This window comes from Cucumis sativus, chromosome 5 (genome assembly GCF_000004075.3).
Source record: "Cucumis sativus cultivar 9930 chromosome 5, Cucumber_9930_V3, whole genome shotgun sequence".
NCBI classification, from domain to species: domain Eukaryota; kingdom Viridiplantae; phylum Streptophyta; class Magnoliopsida; order Cucurbitales; family Cucurbitaceae; genus Cucumis; species Cucumis sativus.
The window spans coordinates 29,854,338-29,879,358 of NC_026659.2; the positions used below are offsets into that span (position 1 = coordinate 29,854,338).

At 32.5% G+C, this 25,021-nt stretch overlaps 3 protein-coding genes and 1 long non-coding RNA gene across 6 annotated transcripts; 2 read left to right on the plus strand and 2 right to left on the minus strand.

Moving 5' to 3' along the window:
• Positions 1 to 1,428: 1,428 nt before the first annotated feature.
• Positions 1,429 to 4,270, plus strand: LOC101209638 (inactive LRR receptor-like serine/threonine-protein kinase BIR2). The gene is made up of 2 exons (XM_004148631.3): positions 1,429 to 3,470; positions 3,885 to 4,270. The coding sequence occupies exon 1, from the start codon at positions 1,591 to 1,593 to the stop codon at positions 3,403 to 3,405; it is 1,815 nt and encodes a 604-aa protein (XP_004148679.1). The 5' UTR covers positions 1,429 to 1,590; the 3' UTR covers positions 3,406 to 3,470; positions 3,885 to 4,270.
• Positions 4,271 to 6,710: 2,440 nt separating this feature from the next.
• On the minus strand, positions 6,711 to 7,567 carry LOC116404112. The gene is made up of 2 exons (XR_004217036.1): positions 7,343 to 7,567; positions 6,711 to 7,265 (listed from the first exon to the last, which is right to left on the minus strand). It is a non-coding gene; the product is annotated as an uncharacterized LOC116404112 (long non-coding RNA).
• A 1,473-nt stretch (positions 7,568 to 9,040) lies between these two features.
• Positions 9,041 to 16,588, minus strand: LOC101209883 (putative rRNA methyltransferase YlbH). Of its 2 annotated transcripts, XM_031886021.1 has the most exons (12): positions 16,395 to 16,588; positions 16,229 to 16,323; positions 15,941 to 16,030; positions 15,284 to 15,388; positions 14,990 to 15,094; positions 14,656 to 14,794; positions 13,472 to 13,587; positions 13,229 to 13,285; positions 12,673 to 12,844; positions 11,071 to 12,568; positions 10,245 to 11,000; positions 9,041 to 9,404 (listed from the first exon to the last, which is right to left on the minus strand). In XM_031886021.1, exons 1-9 carry the CDS (start codon positions 16,543 to 16,545, stop codon positions 12,755 to 12,757), a joined length of 948 nt encoding a protein of 315 aa, XP_031741881.1. In that variant the 5' UTR covers positions 16,546 to 16,588; the 3' UTR covers positions 9,041 to 9,404; positions 10,245 to 11,000; positions 11,071 to 12,568; positions 12,673 to 12,754. The 2 variants fall into 2 exon arrangements, with proteins under 2 accessions (XP_031741881.1, XP_004148680.1); XM_004148632.3 differs by having other exon boundaries at positions 11,071 to 12,844.
• Positions 16,589 to 18,821: 2,233 nt separating this feature from the next.
• Positions 18,822 to 23,118, plus strand: LOC101209394. Of its 2 annotated transcripts, none has more exons than XM_011657679.2 (9): positions 18,822 to 19,183; positions 19,400 to 19,486; positions 19,659 to 20,036; positions 20,183 to 20,318; positions 20,716 to 20,878; positions 21,011 to 21,139; positions 21,290 to 21,484; positions 22,500 to 22,622; positions 22,715 to 23,118. In XM_011657679.2, the coding sequence occupies exons 1-9, from the start codon at positions 19,015 to 19,017 to the stop codon at positions 22,805 to 22,807; spliced, it is 1,473 nt and encodes a 490-aa protein (XP_011655981.1). In that variant the 5' UTR covers positions 18,822 to 19,014; the 3' UTR covers positions 22,808 to 23,118. The 2 variants fall into 2 exon arrangements, with proteins under 2 accessions (XP_011655981.1, XP_004148678.1); XM_004148630.3 differs by having other exon boundaries at positions 19,812 to 20,036.
• Positions 23,119 to 25,021: the final 1,903 nt, after the last annotated feature.

The following is a 25,021-nucleotide window of genomic DNA, read 5'->3' on the forward strand; positions in this document are numbered from 1 at the left end:
CAAAGGAAGGAGCAAGAAGACAAAAGGAAATGTGTATGGGTCCAAACAAACACAACCCCATTGCCCATTGGTCTAAATTCCCCAATTCATCCCTCTTTGGTCAAACCCCTCTATTCACTCTCTTTCCCTTCATTATATATATACCTTTTTGTCTTCATATATATCATTTTTGTCCTCTTTTTTTCCTTTAATATTGCTCAAAAATACAACCTTTTCTCAAATATTTACATTTTATATATAAAAAAATATTTTGAGTGGTTTTGTTTTGACGATTACATAATGATCCTTTCTTTAAAATAAACTAAAATATTTATAAACAACAATAAATGTAAACAATGAAAGCACACTTTTCATACGGTCATTACACATTTACAAGAAAGTAAACATGGCTAAAATTCAAAATGACAATTGCAAAAATAGCAATTAGGTTTAAAGTATTAACATATGTGACATCATTCTAGAAAAGTGGCAAATATAACAAAATAATGTCGACCTATCACTAAAATTGAATATATAGAAATTTTTCATTCTATTTTCTATTCTGGAGGAGGAAATACATAAGTTACAAAGATTAAGGTTAAAGTTAAGAGTAAAAAGCATGTTATTTTTACATTGAATTTTTACATTGAAATTTAAATAAAGTGACAAGATCTCACAGCTAAGTTAGATATCATAAAGTAATCTAATTTAATTAAATTTTTAGTAAAATAATATTTTCTCTTAACTTTTTATATTTAACTTTTTCCCAACAATTAAATGTTCAGTCAACCATCAAGATTCTAAGAAATGAATTCAAATTCAAACCATAAAAGAATTCACATTTATGTTTTCATCAATTATTTAGTCCAACCATATGGTCAATTTGGAACACATTTAATCTAACTTCTTATTCTTGTTCAACTATGTACGGTTCAAAATCTAAAATTTAAAAACTAAAGAGCGAATATAAAGATTTAAAGAAAAAAAATACCTTTTTAATCTCTAAATTTTTACACAAATGTCTGAATTTTAAAAAATATGTTTAGAAAATCTCTCAACTAACTTTATTTGGGACTAAATTAGCAATTTAATTAATTTTGGTTGTAAAAGAATTAGTTAAGTCTTTGCGCTAAAAATTGGAAATGATGTGTAATTAAAAGAAAAGGGTAATTTAGTTGTAAGTTAGAGAGTCAATGAATTCACAGGATGTCTTCCCCTTTTTTTATCAAAGACAGTCAATCCTTTTCATTTATTTAGACAAACTCCAACTCAAACTTCCAACTTTTACCGCTTTTTACATTATTTGTAAAAATACCCCTTTTCATTTCTCTAAATTCCCTTTTTACTCCTCTCTTAATTATTGTCTTCCAATGCATTTTGAAAGTTATGGACTAGGGGTATTTTGGTAAATGGTTCGTCTTTTAATCTTGAAATTATTGGACTTTGGAAAATGATCAAAAAGAAAAGAGAGAACAAAACTGAAAAGCATTGATGGAAGGAGGAGGAGGAAGAAGAAGAAGAAGAAGACCCTGGTTCTGCCTTTAGAGCCCTCAATCATCAATCATTTCACAAGGGTTTTTTTAATTTTTGATTTTGTTTTTGTTTTTCACCATGAAGACTTTCACCTTCTTCCTCAAATGGGTTTCTGTTTCTCTTCTTCTTTTGCTCTCTGTTTCTCCATCTTTTTCTGTAGTTCCTGAAGATGATATAAGGTGTCTTCGTGGTGTTAAGAATGCTCTTGTTGATCCTATTGGAAGACTCAGTTCATGGGATTTCAAGAACACATCTGTTGGTCATCTCTGCGACAAATTCGTTGGTCTTTCCTGTTGGAATGACCGTGAGAATCGTATTCTCAGCCTTGAACTCAAAGATATGAAGCTCTCTGGTTCGATTTCTGAAGACTTACAGTACTGTGTAAGCTTGCAGAAACTGGATCTGTCCGGGAATAGCTTTTCCGGCGAGATCCCACCTCATATTTGTGAGTGGCTTCCGTATTTGGTTAGTATGGATTTGTCTAACAATCAATTTACTGGTTCTATTCCGGCTGATCTTGCCAGATGTTCTTATCTGAATTCGTTGATTTTGTCTGATAATGAACTTTCTGGTACAATACCAGTTGAGCTTACGAGTTTGGGTAGGCTTAACAAATTTTCTGTTGCCAATAATCAACTTACTGGGACGATTCCATCATTTTTTGATAAATTTGGGAAGGAGGATTTTGATGGGAATAGTGATTTATGTGGAGGGCCTGTTGGATCTAGTTGTGGTGGGTTGAGTAAGAAGAATCTTGCGATTATTATAGCTGCTGGTGTGTTTGGTGCTGCAGCTTCTCTGTTGTTAGGTTTTGGGTTATGGTGGTGGTATCATTCTAGAATGAATATGAAGAGGAGAAGGGGATATGGAGATGGGATTAGTGGGGATTGGGCTGATAGATTGAGAGCTTATAAGCTTGTTCAAGTTTCTTTGTTTCAAAAGCCTCTTGTGAAAGTTAGATTGGCTGATTTGATGGCTGCTACTAACAATTTCAATTCGGAAAACATTATAGTTTCTTCTAGAACAGGGACTACATATAGAGCTGTTCTTCCAGATGGTTCTGTACTTGCTATTAAGCGGCTCAATACTTGCAAGCTCGGCGAGAAGCTGTTTCGCATGGAGATGAATCGACTAGGATCGATAAGGCACCCAAATTTGACACCCCTTTTGGGCTTTTGTGTTGTGGAAGAGGAAAAGCTTTTGGTTTATAAGTATATGTCTAATGGGACTTTGTCTTCTTTGTTACATGGAAATGATGAGATATTGGATTGGGCAACTAGGTTTAGGATTGGTCTTGGTGCAGCTAGAGGTCTGGCTTGGCTTCACCATGGATGCCAACCCCCATTTATGCATCAAAACATATGCTCTAGTGTAATTCTTGTGGATGAAGATTATGATGCTAGGATCATGGATTTTGGATTGGCAAGATTGATGGCTTCAGATTCTCAAGACAGTAGTTTTGTTAATGGAGATTTAGGGGAACTGGGCTACGTTGCTCCCGAATACCCAAGCACAATGGTTGCTTCTCTGAAAGGGGATGTTTATGGATTTGGAGTTGTGCTTTTGGAGTTGATCACTGGCCAGAAACCTCTAGAAGTCACCAAAGCCGAGGAAGGCTACAAGGGTAACTTGGTGGATTGGGTTAATCAGCTAAGTACGTCGGGTCGAATTAAGGATGTAATTGATAGAGATCTTTGTGGGAAAGGGAATGATGAAGAGATCTTACAATTTCTGAAAATTACAATGAATTGCATTGTTTCTCGACCTAAAGACAGGTGGTCTATGTATCAAGTTTATCAATCAATGAGAACCATGGCTAAAGACTACAGTTTCCCCGAACCAGATGATGAATTCCCACTTTTACTTGGCAAGGGAGATAACGATCCCATGTAGCTCCAGAAAAATATATATGGATGGAAAAACATTATATGGAGGACTTGGGGTTTTCTACATCTCTGGTGAGTTCTCAACGGCTCGTAATGTAAATCGTCTTAACTCGCTTAAAAAATCAAAAAACTTGTTTCCACATTTGTTTCGTATGGCTGTATGATACAATAAACTCAAGTTAGTTTGTAGGTTCTTGGATTCTAAAGCAATTTATCTATTATCCTTTCTTTCAATGCAACACTGCCTTTATAGAGTTTCCATGCTTTTGAATGAATCGCTACCACATGAAATCGCCTTGACTCTAGCACTTATAACCGATATTGCTCCTACTGTTCGTCACCTCGTATGTATGCTCTATATGCTTCATCATTTTTCTTGCTACGTGATCAAATAACCATTGAGTACCTAGGCTTGGAAATATTGGTATCTGGTCAGATATATGTTTTGTGTGATATGTATTTGATCCTTGTATTGAAAATATGTAGGTTAAAACTTGTTAGAATGTATATCAACTATGTTAAGGAGCCATTGAAAGATCAAAACAGGTGTTCTTTCTTCTAAAGATCTGCACAAACGCTGCCCTCATTTTCCTCACCCGGTTGCTAATGTCTACTCATTTCGATATCGACAACTACTCAAAACCAATGTTCTTATATTCAGTTGCATGCTTCTGTATAAAATATATAAATATGTATATGTAGAAGTGAAAAAAAAAAAATGTATGCTTCTCATTCTGTCAATTGTCTTGATGAGTTAGGCATTGACTTGGAAACTTTCAAATTCAGAATTTGTTCTGTATGATTATCATTGTTAAATCTTTTGCACGTTAAATGGTTATTTCCAAACCGACGTGCACTCACAATTTTTTTCCCCTCTAAGCTGGCCAAAGTCAAATATCAGACAAATTTTTTAATATTCAAATTTCTTGGTTTAGACTTTAATCTTTAATCTTATTGCTGTATTTATCAAAGGCTTCGATAACGATTTTTCGTTCGTTCTTAATTCTTGGAGACTCTTAAAAGGGTAGTTTAGTTCTTTTTAAGTAACATTCTTTTTTAAGGACTTGTATAAAAAAAAAAAGTTTAAAAAGGAATTGACCGAACAGCCCTTGTAGTTCACGGATTGTATGTGAATAAAACATAATCAATTTGTTGTACAGAAGCGTCTGAAAAATTACTTTCACATAATGAAATTTGACCAAAGTTTTTTTAAGTATTCTAAAAGCCCGAAAAAGGACGAAAACGTGTAGTAATAGGATATTTTTAAATATAGTATTTGATAGACATTAATAGAAGTTTTTTCTTTTCTTTTTTTAAAGAATTTGAAAGAAGTTTTGTAAATATAAGAGTTACATATTAAATCAAGCCCTCATTATTTGACTTGATATTATAGTTGATTAAAATATAAATAAGAGGTCAATAATATAAATCAAATTTTTGGGATAATTACAAAAAAAATTAACAATAAATTAATAACATATATGACAAAATTGATTAATCTATCAACAATGGTGAAATTTGCTATATTTGTAATATGAAAGGTGAATATTGATGTATACACTTATATGTTCTTTAAACTAAAATTAATAATAATAGTAATGTGCAACTAAAAATAGAATTGGGTCAATGAATTTGTTAGGAAAGAAGAACATATAGAAAAGTAAAATATAATTAAATTCAAAGAAAACTGCAAGGAATTGAGAATCTGTCCTATTTGCAACTTGAAGATTGAATATATTTTCATTTACTTTACTTTAGACATTATTAGTCCTTTTTGAGAAAAAGACACAAACTTAAATAATCAGTTTTACATAACATATTAACCATTCTGACAATCAATACTTAACAAAAGAGAAATAAAATAAACAATATCTTTAAGCACTACTATAGTTTCTTTGTTATTAATAATTAAATTAGAAAGTGTATGATTAATTAATTTAAAAATACAAAACTCTATTTACAAGAAAATTTATATGCAAATTTTAGAAAAATGTAAGTAATTACTTGTAAATAATATTTGTTTGAGTATTAGTTAGTTTGGACGAAGTCTTTCTTTATATGTTTCATTTTAAAATATAAAAATAAAAACAGCAAAGTAAAGAAGAAGAGAAAAAGGAAAAGCAAATCAAAGAGAGAAAAAAAGAAGAAGGTGTGGTAGGGCATATACCTTAAAACTTCAATAATGCAATAATAATAATAATAATAAAACAAAGAAAAGAAAAGAAAAGAAAAGAAAAGAAAAGGTTGGTTTCTTTACAATAAAATTAAGTCCCACTATAATTTTACAAAATTCAAAAAAGAAGAAGAAGAAGAAGAAGAATATTTACAATTCAAAAAGGAAGAAGAAGAAGAAGAAACAAAAAATTGTTAGATGGGTTGGGGTCCTTTAGGATATTGTTTGAAAGGTGATTGGGGACAAAAGAAAAAGAAAATTATTCCTATAAATTTTTAATTTCAGAAGGGACACTCCAATCTCTAAGTTTAGAAATCTCTAAAATGTTTTCATACTTTTGATTTAACACTTTATATGATGATGAGATATATTGTTTTCATTTTCTTCCCATTATTTTGTCCTATAAGAAAAACATCGTATATGAAAATAAATAATTTCAAACTATGATCTATATGTTGAATATTAATGGTGCTTGGAATGAATTCACGTAGTTTGGGTTGAATGCTTCGAGACATTTTAGGGCATGTTCGTATTATAAGTACTATATGTCATGGTCTTAAGAGTATATTTCTTCAATCCATATCTCGAATATCTTGGTTGACTTTTATTGTTCACTTTGCTTTTGGTATTACATACTCATGACTTTGCTTTTGGTACCACTCTAAAACGTCTCATACCAATAGAGATAATTGTCTTTACTTAATTATATAACTCATAATCATCTCCTTATCTAATCGATGTGAGACATTAGTTTCATTCTCAACAATCCTTCCTTCGAGGCTCCACTATATCTTTCTTGAACACCTGAAAATCCTACCGACATGGTTAAGTTAAGACCTTGTTTTTGGTTTACCGCTCGTAAAAGTCTTGTACCAACGAAGATAGTTGTCTTCAATTATATTATTCATGATCAATCGTGTTTGATATGGGAGTTTAGTCACAATTCTAACCATATTTATTGGGTGCCATGAGAACTTGACCCATGCGCATCACTTGATTGTGCATATAGTTTAATTAGTTTATGTTTAAATTGTCAAATGTATTGATTAAACTGACAAAACACATGAAATACAAAATAACAAATGAAGTGCTTACACATATATTGCTATGGTAGATTTGGATTAAATAACATAGTCGACTTTAAAGAAAGGTAAACATATGTATATCAAATCAAGAAAAAGGGTGAAACTTCAAGCACAATCGGACCTTAGAGAATAAGAGTGCGGTTAGGCCAAAAGCTCGAACTTAACCTACTCAGCTTCAGGTAACCAAAGATTAAGATTGAGGCTCCCCAACAAATGAATATGAATTAGCCAAAAATAACCTACTCAGCCTTCACCTTATTTCATCAATGGGTTTGTACGAATGCACGCCTCTCTCATTATTTTGTTCAAATTTTGGCATCAACACATGTACTACAAATAGTCTTGGCCATCATATAGACACAATAATAAGTAAAATGGCAAGCAACATGCTAAGAAAAAGAACATGTAGAGTTGATAACCTAATTTAGTGATATATCACTCAATTACATACGTCTAAGGGGTAGTGTATCCAAAAATGTTACATTCACTAATATAAAAAAGTTTAATGTTTACAAAACGTAGCACTTATCTGTAAAGTAGCGACAATTATAGAATTTATTTGAGATCACCCAGGTTGATCCCTCTCCACGATGCATGCTACCGTTCCTCCTTCAAATAAAAACATTTTTCACTCGATGAACTTAAGCTCACCCTAAGTTTAAGAACAGCTTTTGAATCAACGTTACCTTAGAATACACCTAAGGATCATGAGAATCTCTTCAAATATCAACATTCATCAAGAGGAGATCGATTCTACAAGACACAAATTCTAAAATATAACTACCGATAAGGGTATGGAAGTGGAACACACACATATATATATATAGGCACTTCAGAAGTGACATAAAAGATGGATGTTGAGAGTAGTTGAAGTAATAGTGAGAGGGAATCATCCCATCGGACTTGGGAGGGCAGCAGTTAGTGTATCAAGAACAGAACTGCTTTTTCTTTCTTTCTTCTTTAACTTTATCTTTTTTCACATTTTGAAAACCTTATAAATATATCTTTATTTAACTTACAAAAGAATTTTGCATGCAAAGGATAGAGAGGACGATCATTATTTACGATTCTGTGTGTGTCTGAATTGTTACACTCTCCAAAGCCCTTTTGAGTACAATTATCAAAAGTACAATCTTTTCTTTTCCTCTCTCTCTCTCTCTCTCTCTCTCTCTCTCTCTCTCTCATGCTTCTCCACGTGTTTTCTATCTCTCTCTATATTATTATTATTCTATTTTTTCTTTTCATTTTTCATATTTATACTTCAATCTTCTATTTTATATCTTTAATCAAAACTTTGTATTATTATCTATAACATTTTCTTATTTCCACTTTACATATATTATATCAAAAGAACCTTAAAAAATTCATCCATTACTACTTCCATTTTTCAATGTTGAATAAAAAGAAAGAAATTCATGTTTTGCGAGTAATTTTTGTACTTTTTACCTAAATGCATATGATCTCGTGGCTTTAATTTTTGTTTAACTTTAAAAAAGAATTTATTCGAAAGAATATAATTGGCGTCACTTATATATTCATGATCATTCTCTTATCTAACTAGCCCAAGAATGCATTCTATTTGTCATAAATGATTCGCCTCTTTATTGAGTTTAAAAAATTGAGAACTTTCATGGGTTCGATTCTTGAGTGTGTTTGTTTTCCTAAATTTAGTTTTCAAATTTATTTTTGCTGTTTTAAAAAGGACTACTGGACAAAAAAATTCAAATGGGTTCTCTTTTGTTTTCACCCTATTTTCTAGAATAACTTTATCTAAGTAAGATTTGAAAGTAGATTTTTAAAAAATCAGTTTTTTCACACACCATTATTTGGAAAGAAAATGAAATGAAAAGCAGCCCCTTAATCCTTTATTAAAAGTATTCCATTATTTTATTTTTCGAATTAGTTGCAAAGATTTACTTAGAATTACGAGATAATGAATTAACAATTCAAAGTTGCAGCAGTGGTTATACCTTTTTTTAAAAAAAAAAATTAAAATAACCAATAACCACAATCAATCATTTTCTACTTTTTAAGAATGTGTCCCCTAGAAAAGTGGTGAGAGAAAAAAAACAAAGAAAGATATTAAACCATGTGCATGAAACATGGATTCATAGTCAAATTTGTAAACGACAAACACTATTAGGTGATCAATTTAATTGTCTTGGAAGGTAACATGAGACCTATTACAGTAAAAAGATCAAGAATATGTTACCGTTACTATTATTATTACAAATACAATTTACCTAATAAACAACTTCAATCGTAATTAAAATATCAATCATGTTAACGATTGAGGCCATGGAAACTCATAAACTTTAATTACGGAGTAATAAACATGGCCTTAAGGAGAAGAAAAAAAATGGAAAGTTATGGATATATACAGATGAAGGAGAAGAAACAATATATAATAATCTTCAAATTCCGAGGAAACAAACACTTGGCATCTGAGATCAAATAAATGATGAGCAGCAAGAACTGAAAATTTTCTGGGAAAGTTATCCAAAATCTCTTTTTACCCCCAAAAACCCACTAAGAACAGTTGCAATGTCAGTACTTTAGGGGACAAAAGTCTCAATGCACGATCTATCCTTGATGGACACCATAAAAATAATTAACAATTTACATGTAATGAAAGAAAGAAGGGTAAAAAAGAAAAAACTGTTCATTTCTCATCTTCTTCTCCACCTCATATATCTCCTTCATTTTGCTTAGACTCGAATTGGTGGTTGTCTAGAATTCTCAACTCTCCTGAAATCACATTTATATAAGCAATAAAATTCATTAGGCAATCTTATATATATATATATATATATATATATATATATATAGAGAGAGAGAGAGAGAGAGAGAGAGAGAGAGAGAGAGTTAATTATGGTTTTGTAGCAAAGACAAACAAATGTTGTTATGTAAGTTACCTATATCTATAATCTCAAGCTTATAGACTAAAGTGGTCAAGATCTTGCCCCAATGCCTTTAATGGCTCATAAAAATAAGAGAAAGGGTGATAAAAAAGAAGTTTTGTTCTTTTTTCGTTCGCTTTTATTTTGGAAAAAAAAAAGTGAGACTGTCATCAACTTCAACAAATCTCAATTGAAACAGTTCCCTGCTTCTCTTTTTACTAACTCAAGTTGCCAAAAACGAACAAAAGAAAAGTAAGCAAACTGTGTGGAGGGCAGAGCATTACTCTATTTTGAAATGTTCAAATGGTCGAATCTGAAGCTGAATTCTGTTCCATGCTTAACAATTTGTAGTACATAAAGAGGAAACTAATAACGACTGTTGGAAGAGATAAAAGCAATGGTGTAACAGTTAGATAAATTTACTAATGAATTTTCATTCCCTTTATCTTCCGTGTAAGTGAAGTTTGGGCAGTCAAGTTCTTTGTGTTAATTTTCCTTTTCTGAGAACAAGATTATATATGGATACAATTTTGTAGAATTGTAGAGATATCGTAAAACCCACCAACAACCAAGTTTAGTAGATTAAAGATTAAAAGAAAGAGAAAGAGACACTTGGGAAAAAAAGGAAAAATTAGGTAAACATATGTGTAAATGTAGTAGTAAATTAGAAGAAGCAAGAATTGAGTACCTGTTATGGATTGGATCAGGTCCATTTGGTACTCTTCTCTTGCTGACAGAATAAAAATCAGAATGCCAATGAAAGAAATGCTTCTCTCTTCCAATTAGCTTCCACTGCATGTCTGTCTCTCTTCTGGATGCTAGGCTAGCATTATCAATCACTCCAATAAAAGAGAACCAAATGATACCAAGAAAGAGAAAAGCTCCAAACAGAGACTTCAAAAAACTACACTTACTCTCCATTACACCCAAAGACCAAAAACCCTTTTCCTTATCTCACAGGACCAACAAGGTCATCGTCCATTCAGAACAGAAACACAGAAATGACTAAAATCAGACATTTCAGGGTATGGAAGGGAAGAGAGGGATAGCTATGGACTAAGAAAGAAGAAAGAAGAAAGAAGAAAGAAGAAAGAAAAAAGAAGAAAGAAGAGAGATAGAAAGCTAATTGGGTTGGCTGAGGTCTTGGCGGGTTGTAAGGCTGTTTTGTTTGTATTTAAAGACTGTATCAGTAAAAACTGTACTTTGTGTTCGCGTGGGAAGAGAGAGAAGGAATCTGATTTTAAAACACAGAAAAGTAGTTATTTATGTCACTTTATATTCTGGAATAATGTGTCCAACAGCTCCTCTTTCTTTGCCTTAGTTTCTGCATTTTCCCACAGCTACAAAAGGGGAATTGGGGGACCTCAATATCTCATAAAACTCTGACGACAACTTACCAGTTAACACCAAGTTTGTAAAAGACGAGGCATAGCCAAACCTTCACCTATTAGACCAAAATTAGTGTTAATCCCAATTAGACCAAATGCTGTATAATCAGTGAAATCATTTCTAACCTGAAGGAGATCGAGAAAGTCCATTTTGAATGTCTCTGCTATTTCATCAGCGCCCATAAAAATGATAAAGATATTAAATTAGTTCGAGAAAACCATCACTATCAGAGTAATAAAAAAAAGGGGAAATACATTTTCTTTAGATGCAATGCTGCCCTAAGCCCACTGTACATAATGTGAACTAAGCAGTCTAAGCTTGATGAATAGTCTCTGGCTCAAAGCAATTCTGCAGACCAAAACAAAGCCATTCGACTAAGAAGTTAGTACCTGGCATGAACCAAAGTAAATGTGTTCCCATAAGAACCATTTACTTTGTAATTTCACGAGGCAAGCAGCTTCTTATGACTGATTACAACGTTTCCAACTACTCGTTAAAAATCATGTGAGAAAACTAGGTCTTTGCATGGTTAGTACTCTTCGCCACATTCATGGACAGGAAGATTGCGGCTTGGCAATGCATCAACTCCATCAAAGGATCCTGGAAAAAATTTACTCGGTGTTCCTACTAAAATGAGGCAAACAGAAAATGAAGAAAATTTGATACAGCAGTAACGTAATTGGAAAGAATTTACAAAGTATCTCTTGTTTCTACTTGTATGTGGCAAACACATGTTTAAAACTCATTTAGTTATGGCAATGCATAACTTTCACATTAAGAATTCTACCCATAAAATAAGTAGGTTGGCCAAGGATTTGTCCATCCTAACAGCATCCTTAATCAAACCCTCCAATGTCTTTCCTGTGTCATGAACATCATATGTGAGAAATGAACATGAGTAATCCACCACCCTTTCGTATTAGACTCTAATTTCCATGATGCCTGTCTCACCCGCTTGGCTCCTTCGTTAAACTGCAACCTGCAGGAGCCAAAGAGATGTGTTCTGCGCCTATTGACCTCTAGTGGAGACTTTAAGTCCACCACTCCACGAGTAGGATTCTAATTTGTCTTCCTAATGCAAAGGCAAATAAAACATAGGAACTTTTGCAAGATCAAGTAAGATATAATAAGATTCCTACTGGTTGAGTAAAACTGAAGTTTAGAATAGATAAAGTAGCAGAAGAGTGACTAGGGTAAACTTGGATATCAACAAGTTCGTAAAATGCAAGATTCCAAATATGGATACTGGCACTTTAATGCTGGGATCAACCAAATAGGTCGATAAAAGATAGTTGAGTTCCAATACAATTTTCTACCTGTTATATTTTTGCTCACCGAGGGAAAACTTACGTAGCAACTGCTCAAGTATAAGTACATAGCACACATCTATTTAGACCGCAGGAAAGAAAAAAAAAAGGAAAAAGGTGGTACATTGACATTCTCTGCCTTGTAATCTTTAAGTCTTGACATCATGAAGCTTGGATATAAATTCTAGAGCAAGACAATGCACGGGTGACTGTAGATTACACACACAACCCTCACCTGGAATAGCTGGGAACCCTGTACTTCCAAGATGCCAATAGAATCAAGAAAAGTAGTACCAACATCTGGATACTTCAATTCCTAGTTACCAACAAAATGGAACGATGTCAATGCTTTAAAGCCTGCAGCTCTGTTACGTTTTTTGATGAAAAAAAGCATGCAGCTCTTTAAGCTTCCGTGCCGACCTCTTAAGGCTAGGCTGTTAGCAATTGTTGCCGAATATTGTCACCAGCTAATACCATTTGGCAGTTATAAAAACTTCATCAACTAATTTAATTTTTTTTCCTTCTTTTTCTTCTCAGCCCACTTGGGTCCATAAATTGCCAAGTGTGTCCGACCAAACCTCCGGTCAGTAATCTGCACAATTATACTTGTTACTCAATAGGTAAAGACATTAGGAGTAAAAATCTAAATAATTCTCCTTAGATGATGATCCCATGTCCACATATTAAAAAAAAATACAAAGAAAGCAGCTACAGAAATTAGTAAGATTTTGGACCCTTGATCTCTTCTTGTAGATATAAAATTTTCAAGTGCCTTGTTGAGAAATTACTCATAGTGTTGTTACATTACAGACTACATTAAACTTGACCCCCAGTTACAAAAGATATAGTTTCCCAGTATCCATACCGTACCTTCTCACTAAATTCCATCAGGTGAAATACAATTTGGTCCAATTAATAATTTGATTTTATTCATTCATAACATTGTGAATGTAAAATATCCACATGATTAAATTACCTTAGTAAGGCATCCACAAGATTCCAGCATGTCAGTCCTCAATGGATATTCAACCACCTAGATCACAAAGATCAAAGTCAGAGAAAGGAAGGTAAACCATATTTAAAAAATATAGGATTAACTACGAATTCGAGCAAAGCATATGGTTTCGTAAAACCGTACACTTTTCCTGATCTAAATAAAGTAGGTTTTACATAAAGAAGATTTGGATATTTAAATAGGAACAAGAAAAATACAACTTACAATGAAGGTATCTTCTCCAACTAAGGCCGACTTTGACAGTTGCCCCATGAGTACCCCATAATCAACTTGTGTGTACGGTGGGGTAACACTAATGTAATCAAATGGTCTTTCAGTACCTACGCAAGACAATATACTTAGGCACAATAATTGGTAGTCTTTAAATAAAAAATTATAGAAGCTTATACGTTCAATTGAATTACAGTACTGTACCAAAAGAAATTGATGCCACTACCATTAATTCTTAAACAAAAATGAGAATTTGTTTGATTTTACCGATTCTCTATTCCTACCAAGGTGAGATAAGCAGGACCATTTACATTTCCCATTTTCATTTATAGTTAATGCAAGTTCAACAATCTAACCTCCCATTTGGATTGAAAACTGTTTTCCAAAAGACTCAATTTTATTTAAACTTTTTTAATAAAAACCCATTTAAAATACACTTCAAAATCTATTTTAAGCGGTTGCCGAACACTTTAATTTTTTCCATAATAACTCATTTTTAAATTAAACACTTGAGAATGTATTCCAAAACACACTAAGTTGCTTGATAAAACTGGTTATTTAATTCCAAAATCACTTCTCATTTGACTCCATCTGCAAAATCACATAGACATCATATTTTGAAATCTACTTTCCTAAAGATTCTCTGTCTCCTCTAACAAATTTAAAAAGTTAAATTGTACACTTCCATATATCATTTTTCTTTTCAAATCTATTCCTTCCAGAATCAACAAAATTTGATTGCTTCAATTTTTATAAAAATTATTTTCTTAAATTTTATCAAATGACTTCAATTAAACAACATTACTCCTAATTTAAATCATATAAACTTTTACATATTTATCTTATAATACATTAGATATTAAATATCAAAATAAAAATTATTAAAATAATATGTTAAGTGGGTCATTAGAGCTAAATCAAGACATTTTAACGGAAATTTACCAAACATAATAATATGTTTTTTCGTTTTTCAAGTTTTTTAATTGACTTTTTCCAAACACTAAATAAATTCAGGTCTCAATTGATTTGTCTAAAAATCACAATTGTCAGCAAATATTTTAAAAACTACAACAATCTCAAACTATAGAACCCTTAGTGTACCCAATGCTCATGTTTGTGCCAATGAGTCTTAGGATGAGACAAGAAACAAGGAGAAAACTAAAGTTTAGTTGGGATACCAATAAGTTGGTCAGCTCGTTCTATAAAATTCTCAACCCGGATTGTGTGAATGACCGAAACATCAAAAAACCCAGTAGATTCCAGATTTGGCCTTAGAACATCAGAAACAACCCATGGATCCATCTCAACAAAATGCACCTGGAAGTTGAAGTACATTAGACGTAGGAGAAAAAGAAAAAGAGATATACAGAATAAGTATCCTGAAATTAATAATTATGTATATCAAGCCAATTCCTATCCAAGCGTAATTAGTTAGAAAGCTATAATCAGTTGGTTGTTTTTAAAAATTACAGAAAATGTTAGCCCAAACTAAATTCTCAAATGAACTCATACCTCGGAACATCCACGGCTCATAGCTTCAATACCAACTGATCCGGTACCACTATACAAGTCTAACCAACGACCAGGCCTTAAAGATGCTGGACATCCACCAGCAGCCTGCATTTCCAAATTATATTAGACCTTTTTTTCTGTGACAGGATGGCTAACAGCAACCTACCCAAGAAAAGTACGACCATATAATATGCTCTACCAAATGAGCTCTTAAACTAGAAATCTACAAACTCTGAATCATAACCGAATGATCTGGTAAAGTGAAAGAAACTAATATTTAAAATCAACTCCAACCTGCAAAATATCAAAAGCTGCACCTTTCACAACTTCCATCATTGGTCGTACATCCAACCCCTTTGGTGAGAGTAGCTTCATTCTCCGAGCACTTCCTCCAAGCACCTGAGTTAGGTAGCCAACATATTTGTTGAGTTATTTTTTAAAGAAAAGCATGGAATCTTTTTACTATACTTCCCAAATATCTGTGATACACGTTATGTGTAGGCGCTGGAGGATCCATGGTTATCATCGACATGACAAATTCTACCAACAGACGCAATATTCTCTCAAAACTAAAATCAGTATTTCAGTTTTCAATTTGGCAATTGGCCAATTGAAAATGATTAACTTGATGTAGATCTGACTGGAATGAATTCAAAATAAGATTATTCAATCAACTTAAAGAACCAAACTAATACTAGATTTCAATTTGTTTATATTCATATTCAAGAGGGAGAATCCAAATAAAGTATTTGTTCAACGACCTTGTAAGAAAAGTTTTACAATCATTTCTCTCCCTTTCACTTTACTTCGAAATTTTGAAGAAGTAATCTCTGAAGCAGAGAGCGGTACATATCTCCTCTGAAGGATGCATCCTCTACTTAGGAAGATAGACTAATGAATTATCACAACGCAAAGCACCAAACAAAATGGAAAAAGGAACACAACTCGTACCTGAAGTAACTTGTGAGTTTGTCGTTGAGGTTTAGGATCCTCCGGAAAAATTTGCTTGCCTTTTCCCGTTTTTCGCATTTCTCTTCTTCGCTATAAGGAAAATCAAAGATTACAATAAAGAAAAATTAAGCATTACCAAGTATCCAAACACTCAATTCCGAAGCCGATAAAGTGTAATTGCACAAATTCAAACAGAAAAAACGAATACAATGCCAGTCACTCATCTCCAAACCATTCGGATTGACAAGAAATTATAAATAACAATCATCAAAGAGAAGGAGAACCAACATTAGTGGAAGGTTCAGACAAAAACTCGTTAGGATCAAGTCCATATTGCTCCAACAACTTCTTTTTCCGCTCTGTCACCGTATGGTTGCCAGATTCTGAAACCAATACACAATTGAAAGTTCATTTACATGGAAATAAAAAAATGCAACAAAATACAGGAACTCACTGTAAGAACAAACGATGATAGAAGACGAAGGATGAGCGCTCGGTTTGGAACAGATATTACTGAGTGGGCTATTCAGCGAAAACGAGGTAACATCAGAGATGTTAGCGCTGGCGCTCAATGAAGAAAGAACCGGGAGCGAAGAAACCGCCATTAACGGAGCTTCGAGCTGAACTTCAGATAGCTCTATAAAATTAGAGGGAAAATATCTTACTAAAAATAATGGGCTTGGCCCAGGTAGCTTCGGCTTAAAGTTTGCGACAGCCCAATTAAGTTAAATTCGGGCGTTTTACCACTTGCCCCTCCCAAAAATTTAAGAGAAATTGCGTCCACTAGATTATATTGTTTTCAAATATAAAGCAGGAAAAAGTTCAGAAGTTCACAATACAAACTATCTAAATTACTCCGGTCAACATGCGGCAAATCATACGATACATGATCGTGTAGATTTTGATACATGATCTCGAGCATACTATGTCTCGAGACGAAAGAATTTTACTTTTAATTCATTCAATATTTGGCATACAATGCAACCAGATGGTCTAAGATAAAAGATAAAAGTGTAGATCTACCCTATAATGTACTTATTTCTAAATGATGACTTTCAAATTTAAATGATCAGATAAACGATATTGGTCTTTAATTGCACTGAGATGCCACAGGATGAAATAATTGTGCCTTTAATCCATTTGATCTCGAGTATAAAATGTCTCAAGATGGCCCGAGACGAAAAAGTTCTTCCTTTAGTTATCGAATCTCGAACCTTAATGGTACCGAGATGGCCCGGGACGAAAGAATTATGCCTTTACTTTATTTGATCTTAAAAATACATTGCCCCGATACACCTAGAGACGAAAGACTTTTTTCCTTTAGTTATTCAATCTCGGACCTTAAGTGCATCGAGATTGCCTGACATTAATCAATCACAAAGAATATATAAATCACAAGAGCATATATAGAACTTATGGAGAAAAAAAAAACTGATCTCTTATCTTATTTTATTACACCGCCTACAAATATTTTGTGTTTTGTTACATTTATGTAAATTATTCTATAACAAATTTGAGCTGACATATTTATAAATATAATAAGATTTAATTATTATTTTTTATTATTTATAGATTATGGTAAATCTATATAATATAGTGTTAGGCTTTAGTAGATATTTATTGGGATCTACAGTGGTCTACGACAAATAGAAATTAAATTTTAGAAAATTATGAAAAATAAAAAATTTGACAAAATATTTACCTGCTATAGCAAAATGATATACTATCATTTTCCTTATAAGGATATTACTAGTTATCGTTGATAGAATATTTTTTTTGCTATAAGATAAATATTTTAATTTATTTTGCTATTTTTAAAAATGCTCCTTAAATCTTTTTTTCTGTTATATTTATAAATATTTTTAAAATTTTTATAATTTAAAATGATCTTCCAAATTTTTTTACACAAATTTCTAATTACTTGATAGAATTTATTATCACAAAAATACCCCAACTAATATTATGTCAATTTTTATAGTAACTAACTCAATTCCTATGAAAGGGAGAACTAACAAAAAGAAAATCATAGTATCAAATATAAAATAACATTGTAAACAAAATGCTAACAATCCCACCCAAAACAAATTCACATTGAAAATTACTAATCTCTAGTCGAGGTGTATCATCAAACTCATAAATGTATATATATATATGCATATTGTGTATATAAATGCATTAAAAATTGATACATAAGACACCTTGTAAGATCTATGATGTACATAATAGCAAAGAAATGCATACACATAAATATACTTTATCCAACTACATCTAACAAAAAAAAAAAAAAATCAATTATCATACATATAGATAAAAAGTTTATAGTTTTATAATTTTTTTTACATAAATCTAAAATAAATGTCAAATAAAGTAATTTGACTTGCATTGATAATTCTCCATCGATAGATAAACGGAAAACTAACCGTCTATTAAAATAACCTCTTTATATCTAATACATGTTTCAATAAACTAAGATAGTTAGTTCATAAAAGTCATCATTTTATAATTTTCATTGCAAATAATGATAAAACATAGCGGTGAAAGGTGTATTTGGAAGAAGAGTTTGGTTAGGAGGGGTTAGAGTTGGATTATAAAGGATTATAAATGTAGATAATCAAATCCTTCCCCGTGAACACAACCATATATATTTATTAGAGCATGGCACGTAAAATATTTTAGAAAAAATACATTTATAAGGAGAAGTAGAGTATTAATTATTAAATAGTTAAAAAAAAGGGCACATGTTCAAACAAAGCCGCGGGGGAGAAGAGTAACACGTGGCGATTATTATTCTTAAGAGTTAGAAGAAATATGGGCCGTCGGATGAGAAGGCCGTGTGGGACCCAAGGAAGAGTAATGCAACCGCAATGACTGATAATTATTGTGAACAAAGTAGAGAGCTGTGGATTGCGTATGCGATTCGTCGACATCGTTCAGCTCCGTTTCCGATTGCCAAATCCACTCCACAAACTCTCTAACTCCACAACCACCTGCATTGCTATTTTCTCATCTTTCTCTCCCCGATCTGTTGATCTCACCTCAGTTACCGCGTCCCACAACCTGCCCGCCACCGGAAAATGGGACTCTGCGGCTCCAAGCCGGAAGGTTGCGTCCGAGGAAGACTGGTTCCTTCAGGAAAGAGGAATCGAAGACGGAGAAGAAGAGGTATTAAGCGCCGAACTTCTTCTTTGAAGCTTGATTCGACTTCTGCTCCTAATCGCCCTCATTCTACTCCTACATGTGCAGGTTTTTACATGCACTTTCCCTTTTCTCTTTGTTTTTTTCCTTACCTATACTTTTCTAATCGTGGAGTCTTTTCATGCTTGGCAATCAGATTTGGTGCATGTTCTTCAGTAGTCTGTATTAGCTACATTATGTGACAACAACAGTAATTTCTGTTTTGGGAAAGTTAATTGATTCTTCTCGTTTTCTGCTTTTTTATGTTATTTGATCCTCATCTAGCTAGAGGAAGTGTAGATGCGGCATGGTTTGATTCTACTTCCGTCCTTGATTCTGAATTCGATGACGAGTTTTATAGCGTTCGTGAAGGTAAGTCTATGTAATTTCCTTCATTGATATCAATTTGATGATTACTGAACCTTTATAGACAGGATAGGTATTTCTTCTTTCTGTATGTGTGAGCATAGAGGAGTTAACCTGGCCTCTCTCATGCTTTACCAATAAGCCAGAATATCACTAATGTGATTGTAAATAAATGCAGATGTATTCTCTTTAAATGGCTCTGAGTTCGCATCCAGATTAAGTGTTTCATCTCCAAAGCATCGAAACAATAAAGAACATAATGAAAATACTGCGACAATTCTAGCTAGGAGATCTAGTGATTGTAGAAATGATTTGACCTCCATTTTTGTAGATGAAGTTTCCACAGAGGGTGAAAATGGTAAAGGAGGTGAGGCTGCTGAGTCGAATAATTGTGGGATTCTTCCAAATACTTGTTTGCCATATCTGGCTGCTGCTGGACCCTCAGTTGAAAAGAGGAGACAAACAAACCAAGGAGCCCCAAATCCAAATCTAAGGAGAAAAGCGTCGTCAAAACTCTCATTTAAATTGAAGGAAGGACATAGTGATCCGACGATATGTGAGTGCTTTCATTCCATTAATTTCTCCACATTCATAGACTTCTCCGTGTGCATTTCCAAATGCTTAATTGTATGCATATTGCTTTTACCAATTCAATTTGAGACTGGTGAAGCATGTTTAAGATGTCTTAACTTTTTGGGCCAGTTTCACCGAGGGCACCTTTACAAAAACTAATAGCTGGCACTTCAGTTCCGCACTGTCCAATAGGGAAGAGAATGCCCAATTGCTGGTCACCAATTGACCCCAGTGTTTTTAAAGTTCGAGGGAAGAATTATTTTAGGTGAGCCCATTATGTTTCAGCTATTTTCATGTCCTTTCCTTTTCCTTTTCCTTTGTTTTTTTCAATTTTACAGGCAACAATGATATTCTATTGATATCATTAGCATCAAAAGTGAGGATTCTATGTTTTCCTTTTTTTCTTTTCTTTTCTCCATTGTATTCAAGTATTTGTTACTTTCAGTCATCCATTTGCATATGATTCAGTCATTTCCCATTCAGTATCTATCTATACTTCTATGTATTCGTTTCTTCTTGTTTGCAACTCTGTAATTTTTGTTACCTTAGATCATGCTTATGCACACAATCTTATAATTTTTAGTTTAATAGTATTTAAGCTTACCCATGAATCCCTATGAATCTAAATTTATAACTAAACTCACTAATTTTTTTATTGACAGAGATAAGAAGAAAGAGTTTGCTCAAAATTGTGCTGCATATTATCCCATTGGAGCTGATGTCTTCTTGTCTCAGAGAAAGATTGATCATATTGCCCGTTTTGTGGAACTTCCTGCCATAAATCCAGCTGGAGATGTCCCTTCTATTCTTGTAGTAAACGTTCAGGTGTCTATACTTTTCATTATGCATTCCTTATTATTAAGAATTATAAATGTTTGTTCTGTACAAGCTAGTTTCTATTTGTTGACTTTCTTGGATAATGAGATTATATTTTTGGATGTATTTCATTGGTTCTAGGTACCATTGTATCCTGCTACAATCTTTCAAGGAGAAAATGATGGTGAAGGAATGAGCGTGGTGATGTACTTTAAGCTATCCGAGAGTTATTTGAAGGAACTTCCAAGTTCTTTCCAGGAACATTTTACTGTAAGTTATCTAAAACTGTACGCCTGCAGTTTTCTGTATTTTCTATCAATTTACTGATATATTTTAATCTTTTCAGAGAGAAATTCAGCTATTAATCCTTCACGTTCTCATATAGGCAAAGTAATATTAAATCATGTTTTTCCTTAACAGAAATTAATTAATGATGAAGTCGAAAGGGTTAAAGGTTTCCCTATGGATAGCATTGTACCCTTCAGGGAAAGATTGAAAATTATGGGGCGAGTGGCAAATGTGGAGGACCTTCATTTGAGCGCAGCTGAGAAGAAGCTTATGAATGCGTACAATGAAAAACCTGTCCTCTCACGACCTCAACACGAGTTTTACTTGGTGAGCAATTATTCTGATTTATGTTGAAATAAATGGCTTTTTGTTGGTGCTGCAATTTATGACTTTTTAGTTCTATTGGCTTGTATGATGAACACCCTCTACCTCCTTTCTCCTCCACGCAGTGTATCTTTTCCTTTTATGTCACTTACTTCTGCTCTTTTTACTTCCTACAGCCAGAAAAAGAAAATTTGGTTTTAAACAAAGGTGGATAAGGGATGTTCTTTACTTAGTTGGCACTAATGGCGTAGATAACTTTTTAGCTTTATTGGTTGGTGTCACTAGAGTCATAACTGAACATACCAACTACACGTCACTGCAGTATGAGTGTGTCGCATGTAACATGAACTATCAACATATTTTACTGCCAGAATATTTGTTTTTAGATGGAAAAAGTAACCAAGGGTATTTTGGAGTTGTTTCATTCATTCAGTTGTTACATTGGCCCAACATTACAAGAAATTTCTTATGATTAAAATGATTAATTGAGATAGGGAATTCTTTTTCTGATGTTTGTGCAGTTATCCCTTTGGATCAAATATGGATTACTTGATAATTACTTTTCATTTTTCTTGGGTAAAGAAAATAAGCCCGGGGGATGTGGGGGGGTCGATATGATATCTTTTCTTGGGAAGGAAAAGTGGATAAATTGGTGCTTATCTTCTGAATCTTACGTGCCAATCTAGTCCTCAACTTTTAAAACTTTTTCTCCCTTATCCACTTGTTTTCTTTTTTCTTATTTGTCAAGTTTGGTGTTTGAAAATTCAAAGTTGAAACCACGCAGGAAAGTTTCACTTTTGTATGAATTGGCTGCAAAAGTTGTCCTTTTTTTAATGGAAAGGCATGATTATTTTTTTTCAGTTGAGCTTGGAGAACCACTAAAGTTTCTTTCTGACCTTTGATTAAATTAAATCCTAATCTTCCTTTACAAATAAAACTTATATTATCTCATCCTACTTTTTCTTAGAAAAGGTTCCGTCTCCCCATTAAACAATAACTGGTAATTCAAATCCTGCAGGGGGAGAAATACTTGGAAATCGATTTGGACATGCACAGATTTAGCTACATTTCAAGAAAAGGTCTCGAAACGTTTAACGATAGACTGAAGCTGTGTATCTTGGATTTTGGCTTGACAATTCAGGTAACTTTTTCAAGAAAATATATGAATTTTTTCTTACAATTGATAGCATAATGCGTAGATCATTTAATAATGTTGTATTGTAACTCAAACAGGGAAACAAGGCAGAAGACTTACCAGAACATATGTTATGTTGTATTCGATTAAACGAAATCGATTACTCCAACTATCAGTCATTGAACATATAAGTGCAAAACCATCAACTTTTAGTTGATTTTGGAGTGGAACATCAGAAATTAAATGCAGTGTTGTTAAGTAAATAGAAGATATAATTAGCAACAAGGAGAAATAACAAAGGCCATTTTGTAGTGCAACCAACCCCATTTTGGCATAATGTATACTTCTATTTGTAGATCTTTGTACAACAATTCTTTTGTTCTTGGTAAATTCTGTAGGGATACATATAGTTCTTCAATACAGAATTTGGGTCAATGACCATAAATGAATACCATAAAAGAAAAGGGTCAATGACCATTTTTTCTTGTTTCTGTTTACTTTACATTTAACACTTTTCTGTATTGAAAATGAAATTGTTGGTTTCTCTATAAAATTTTGGTCAATACGTTTGAAGAAGCCATGGGATAGGATGAGAATTAATAAGAGAGAAAAGTCATGTAAGGAAATTTGTAGATATTTTTACGAACAACGTGCACCTTTATTTTTGTAGTTCAATCATAGCCACTTCTTTGCTTGAAGCAATTTTATGTTAAATGATTATTTGGAAGCGTGTAGAGGACAAAGTAGGTTGAAAGGACATGTTGGTTTATCATAACATGTTAAATGATTATTTGGAAGCGAGTAGAGGACAAAGTAAGTTGAAAGGACATGTTGGTTTATTAGAACGACTTTTACAGTTAAAAGCATTGAAGACAAGCGAAAATTGATGTAGCCAAGTCACGGGAAATAATGTTGAGGCAATCAAGTGCTCGATTTGGGTTCTAAATTCTAGGCATAGGGTTTTATACATTTATTTATTTTTAATTTTTTTTATGCAATATGTGGAGTGAGAAATCAAACTTGTGATTTTTAGGTCGACAATCCAAGCGTTATAGACTATGCTTATTTTGAATTTGATTGATCGTTTCTAATTAGTGCTGGGCAATTTCTTTTGAAATATAGGATTTGGCAATTTCGATTCTGAAGTTGACAAAACAAGTATCGTATGTGTTAATTGAGCTATGCGTAATTTGAATTTGATTCATCACGTTTAATGTTTGAAAAATATCGAAAGAATACATGAACCACCGTAGTACAACAATGATAAGATTCGACGGCTATACTTAACCAAGTTAGAAATGTGTGACGATTGAATACATATTTTGAATGCATATTTTTCATTCTCTAAAGTTGTGAAAAGAAAATGATTTAAATTGATTGTATTAAGAAAACGTGATTACTAAAATTGTTAATGATTTGATCATATTTTCAAATGAAGATTAGAGCATCCTATTCTTTGATATAAGCTTTTAAAACATCTTTAATCTTATGATATAAGAGAATGAAATTCGGTTTAAGAAAGTGGAGAATATTCTTGAACACAATTACAAAGAAATACATTCGACTTTTCTTTGGTTGATTCTATAATAATACTTAATTACAAAAGTTGATAATGTCACATAATAATATATAACATCTGTGTGCAGAAATGACTTCACCTTATGGCTTATGGAGGAAAAGTAATTGAAACAAGAAATCACTTTTCAGAGACTATATATATATTATATTCCATCATATATTATATTATTCAAACAGATTTGGAAGTTAGTGGCCAAATTGGATATATATAATTAAAGTCGAATTTGGTGAATAAATTAGATCAATAGTAGTGGACGGAATTAAAGTCAAAAGTTATAAGCACAAAGCGCTGAAATTCAGATCAAAATGCCAAAACAGTTTATTTAATGCATTAAAATGCTTTGAATGTATTCCTCTTTTTGGAATTCCATTTTCAGAAGATGTGAAAATTAATTATTCTTTTGTTATATATATATAGAGAAAGATGTTCAAATTCTATCTTTAAACATCAAATTCTATAATATTCATGAATTTAGATGCTGTTTTACTTGATGGAATGCTTGAAAGCATAATTCATTTGGTTTGAAAATAAAATAAAATAAAATAAAAATTAGAATTTGTTTCCAATAGTTTTAATTTAGTATTTTTAATTACTTTGATAAGAGGAAAATTGTTATGGTAAAAAATGACAAAACTATTAAAAATATTATAAAATATAACAAAACTTCAAATTTTATAAATGACAGAGTATAAACAATAAATTTTAAAATTTTATTATATTTAAAAATGCTTCTCGAGAAAACTTTATAAATAATTGTAAAATAATTTCATTTATGAGGATTTTTTTTAAACCATAGAGAGTAAATTATAATTATAAATAACAATTA

Coding starts and splice junctions, on each gene's coding strand:
- LOC101209638 (XM_004148631.3), top strand. CDS start 1,591: ATGAAGACTTTCACCTTCTTCCTCAAATGGGTTTCTGTTTCTCTTCTT.
- LOC101209883 (XM_031886021.1), bottom strand. CDS start 16,545: ATGGCGGTTTCTTCGCTCCCGGTTCTTTCTTCATTGAGCGCCAGCGCT. Junction 13,588..14,655: donor ACGAGCTGACCAACTTATTG/GTATCCCAACTA, acceptor TGTCTTGCGTAG/GTACTGAAAGACCATTTGAT. Junction 12,845..13,228: donor CTTGTGGATGCCTTACTAAG/GTAATTTAATCA, acceptor ATAATTGTGCAG/ATTACTGACCGGAGGTTTGG.
- LOC101209394 (XM_011657679.2), top strand. CDS start 19,015: ATGGGACTCTGCGGCTCCAAGCCGGAAGGTTGCGTCCGAGGAAGACTG. Junction 20,319..20,715: donor CGAGGGAAGAATTATTTTAG/GTGAGCCCATTA, acceptor TTTTATTGACAG/AGATAAGAAGAAAGAGTTTG. Junction 22,623..22,714: donor ATTTTGGCTTGACAATTCAG/GTAACTTTTTCA, acceptor TAACTCAAACAG/GGAAACAAGGCAGAAGACTT.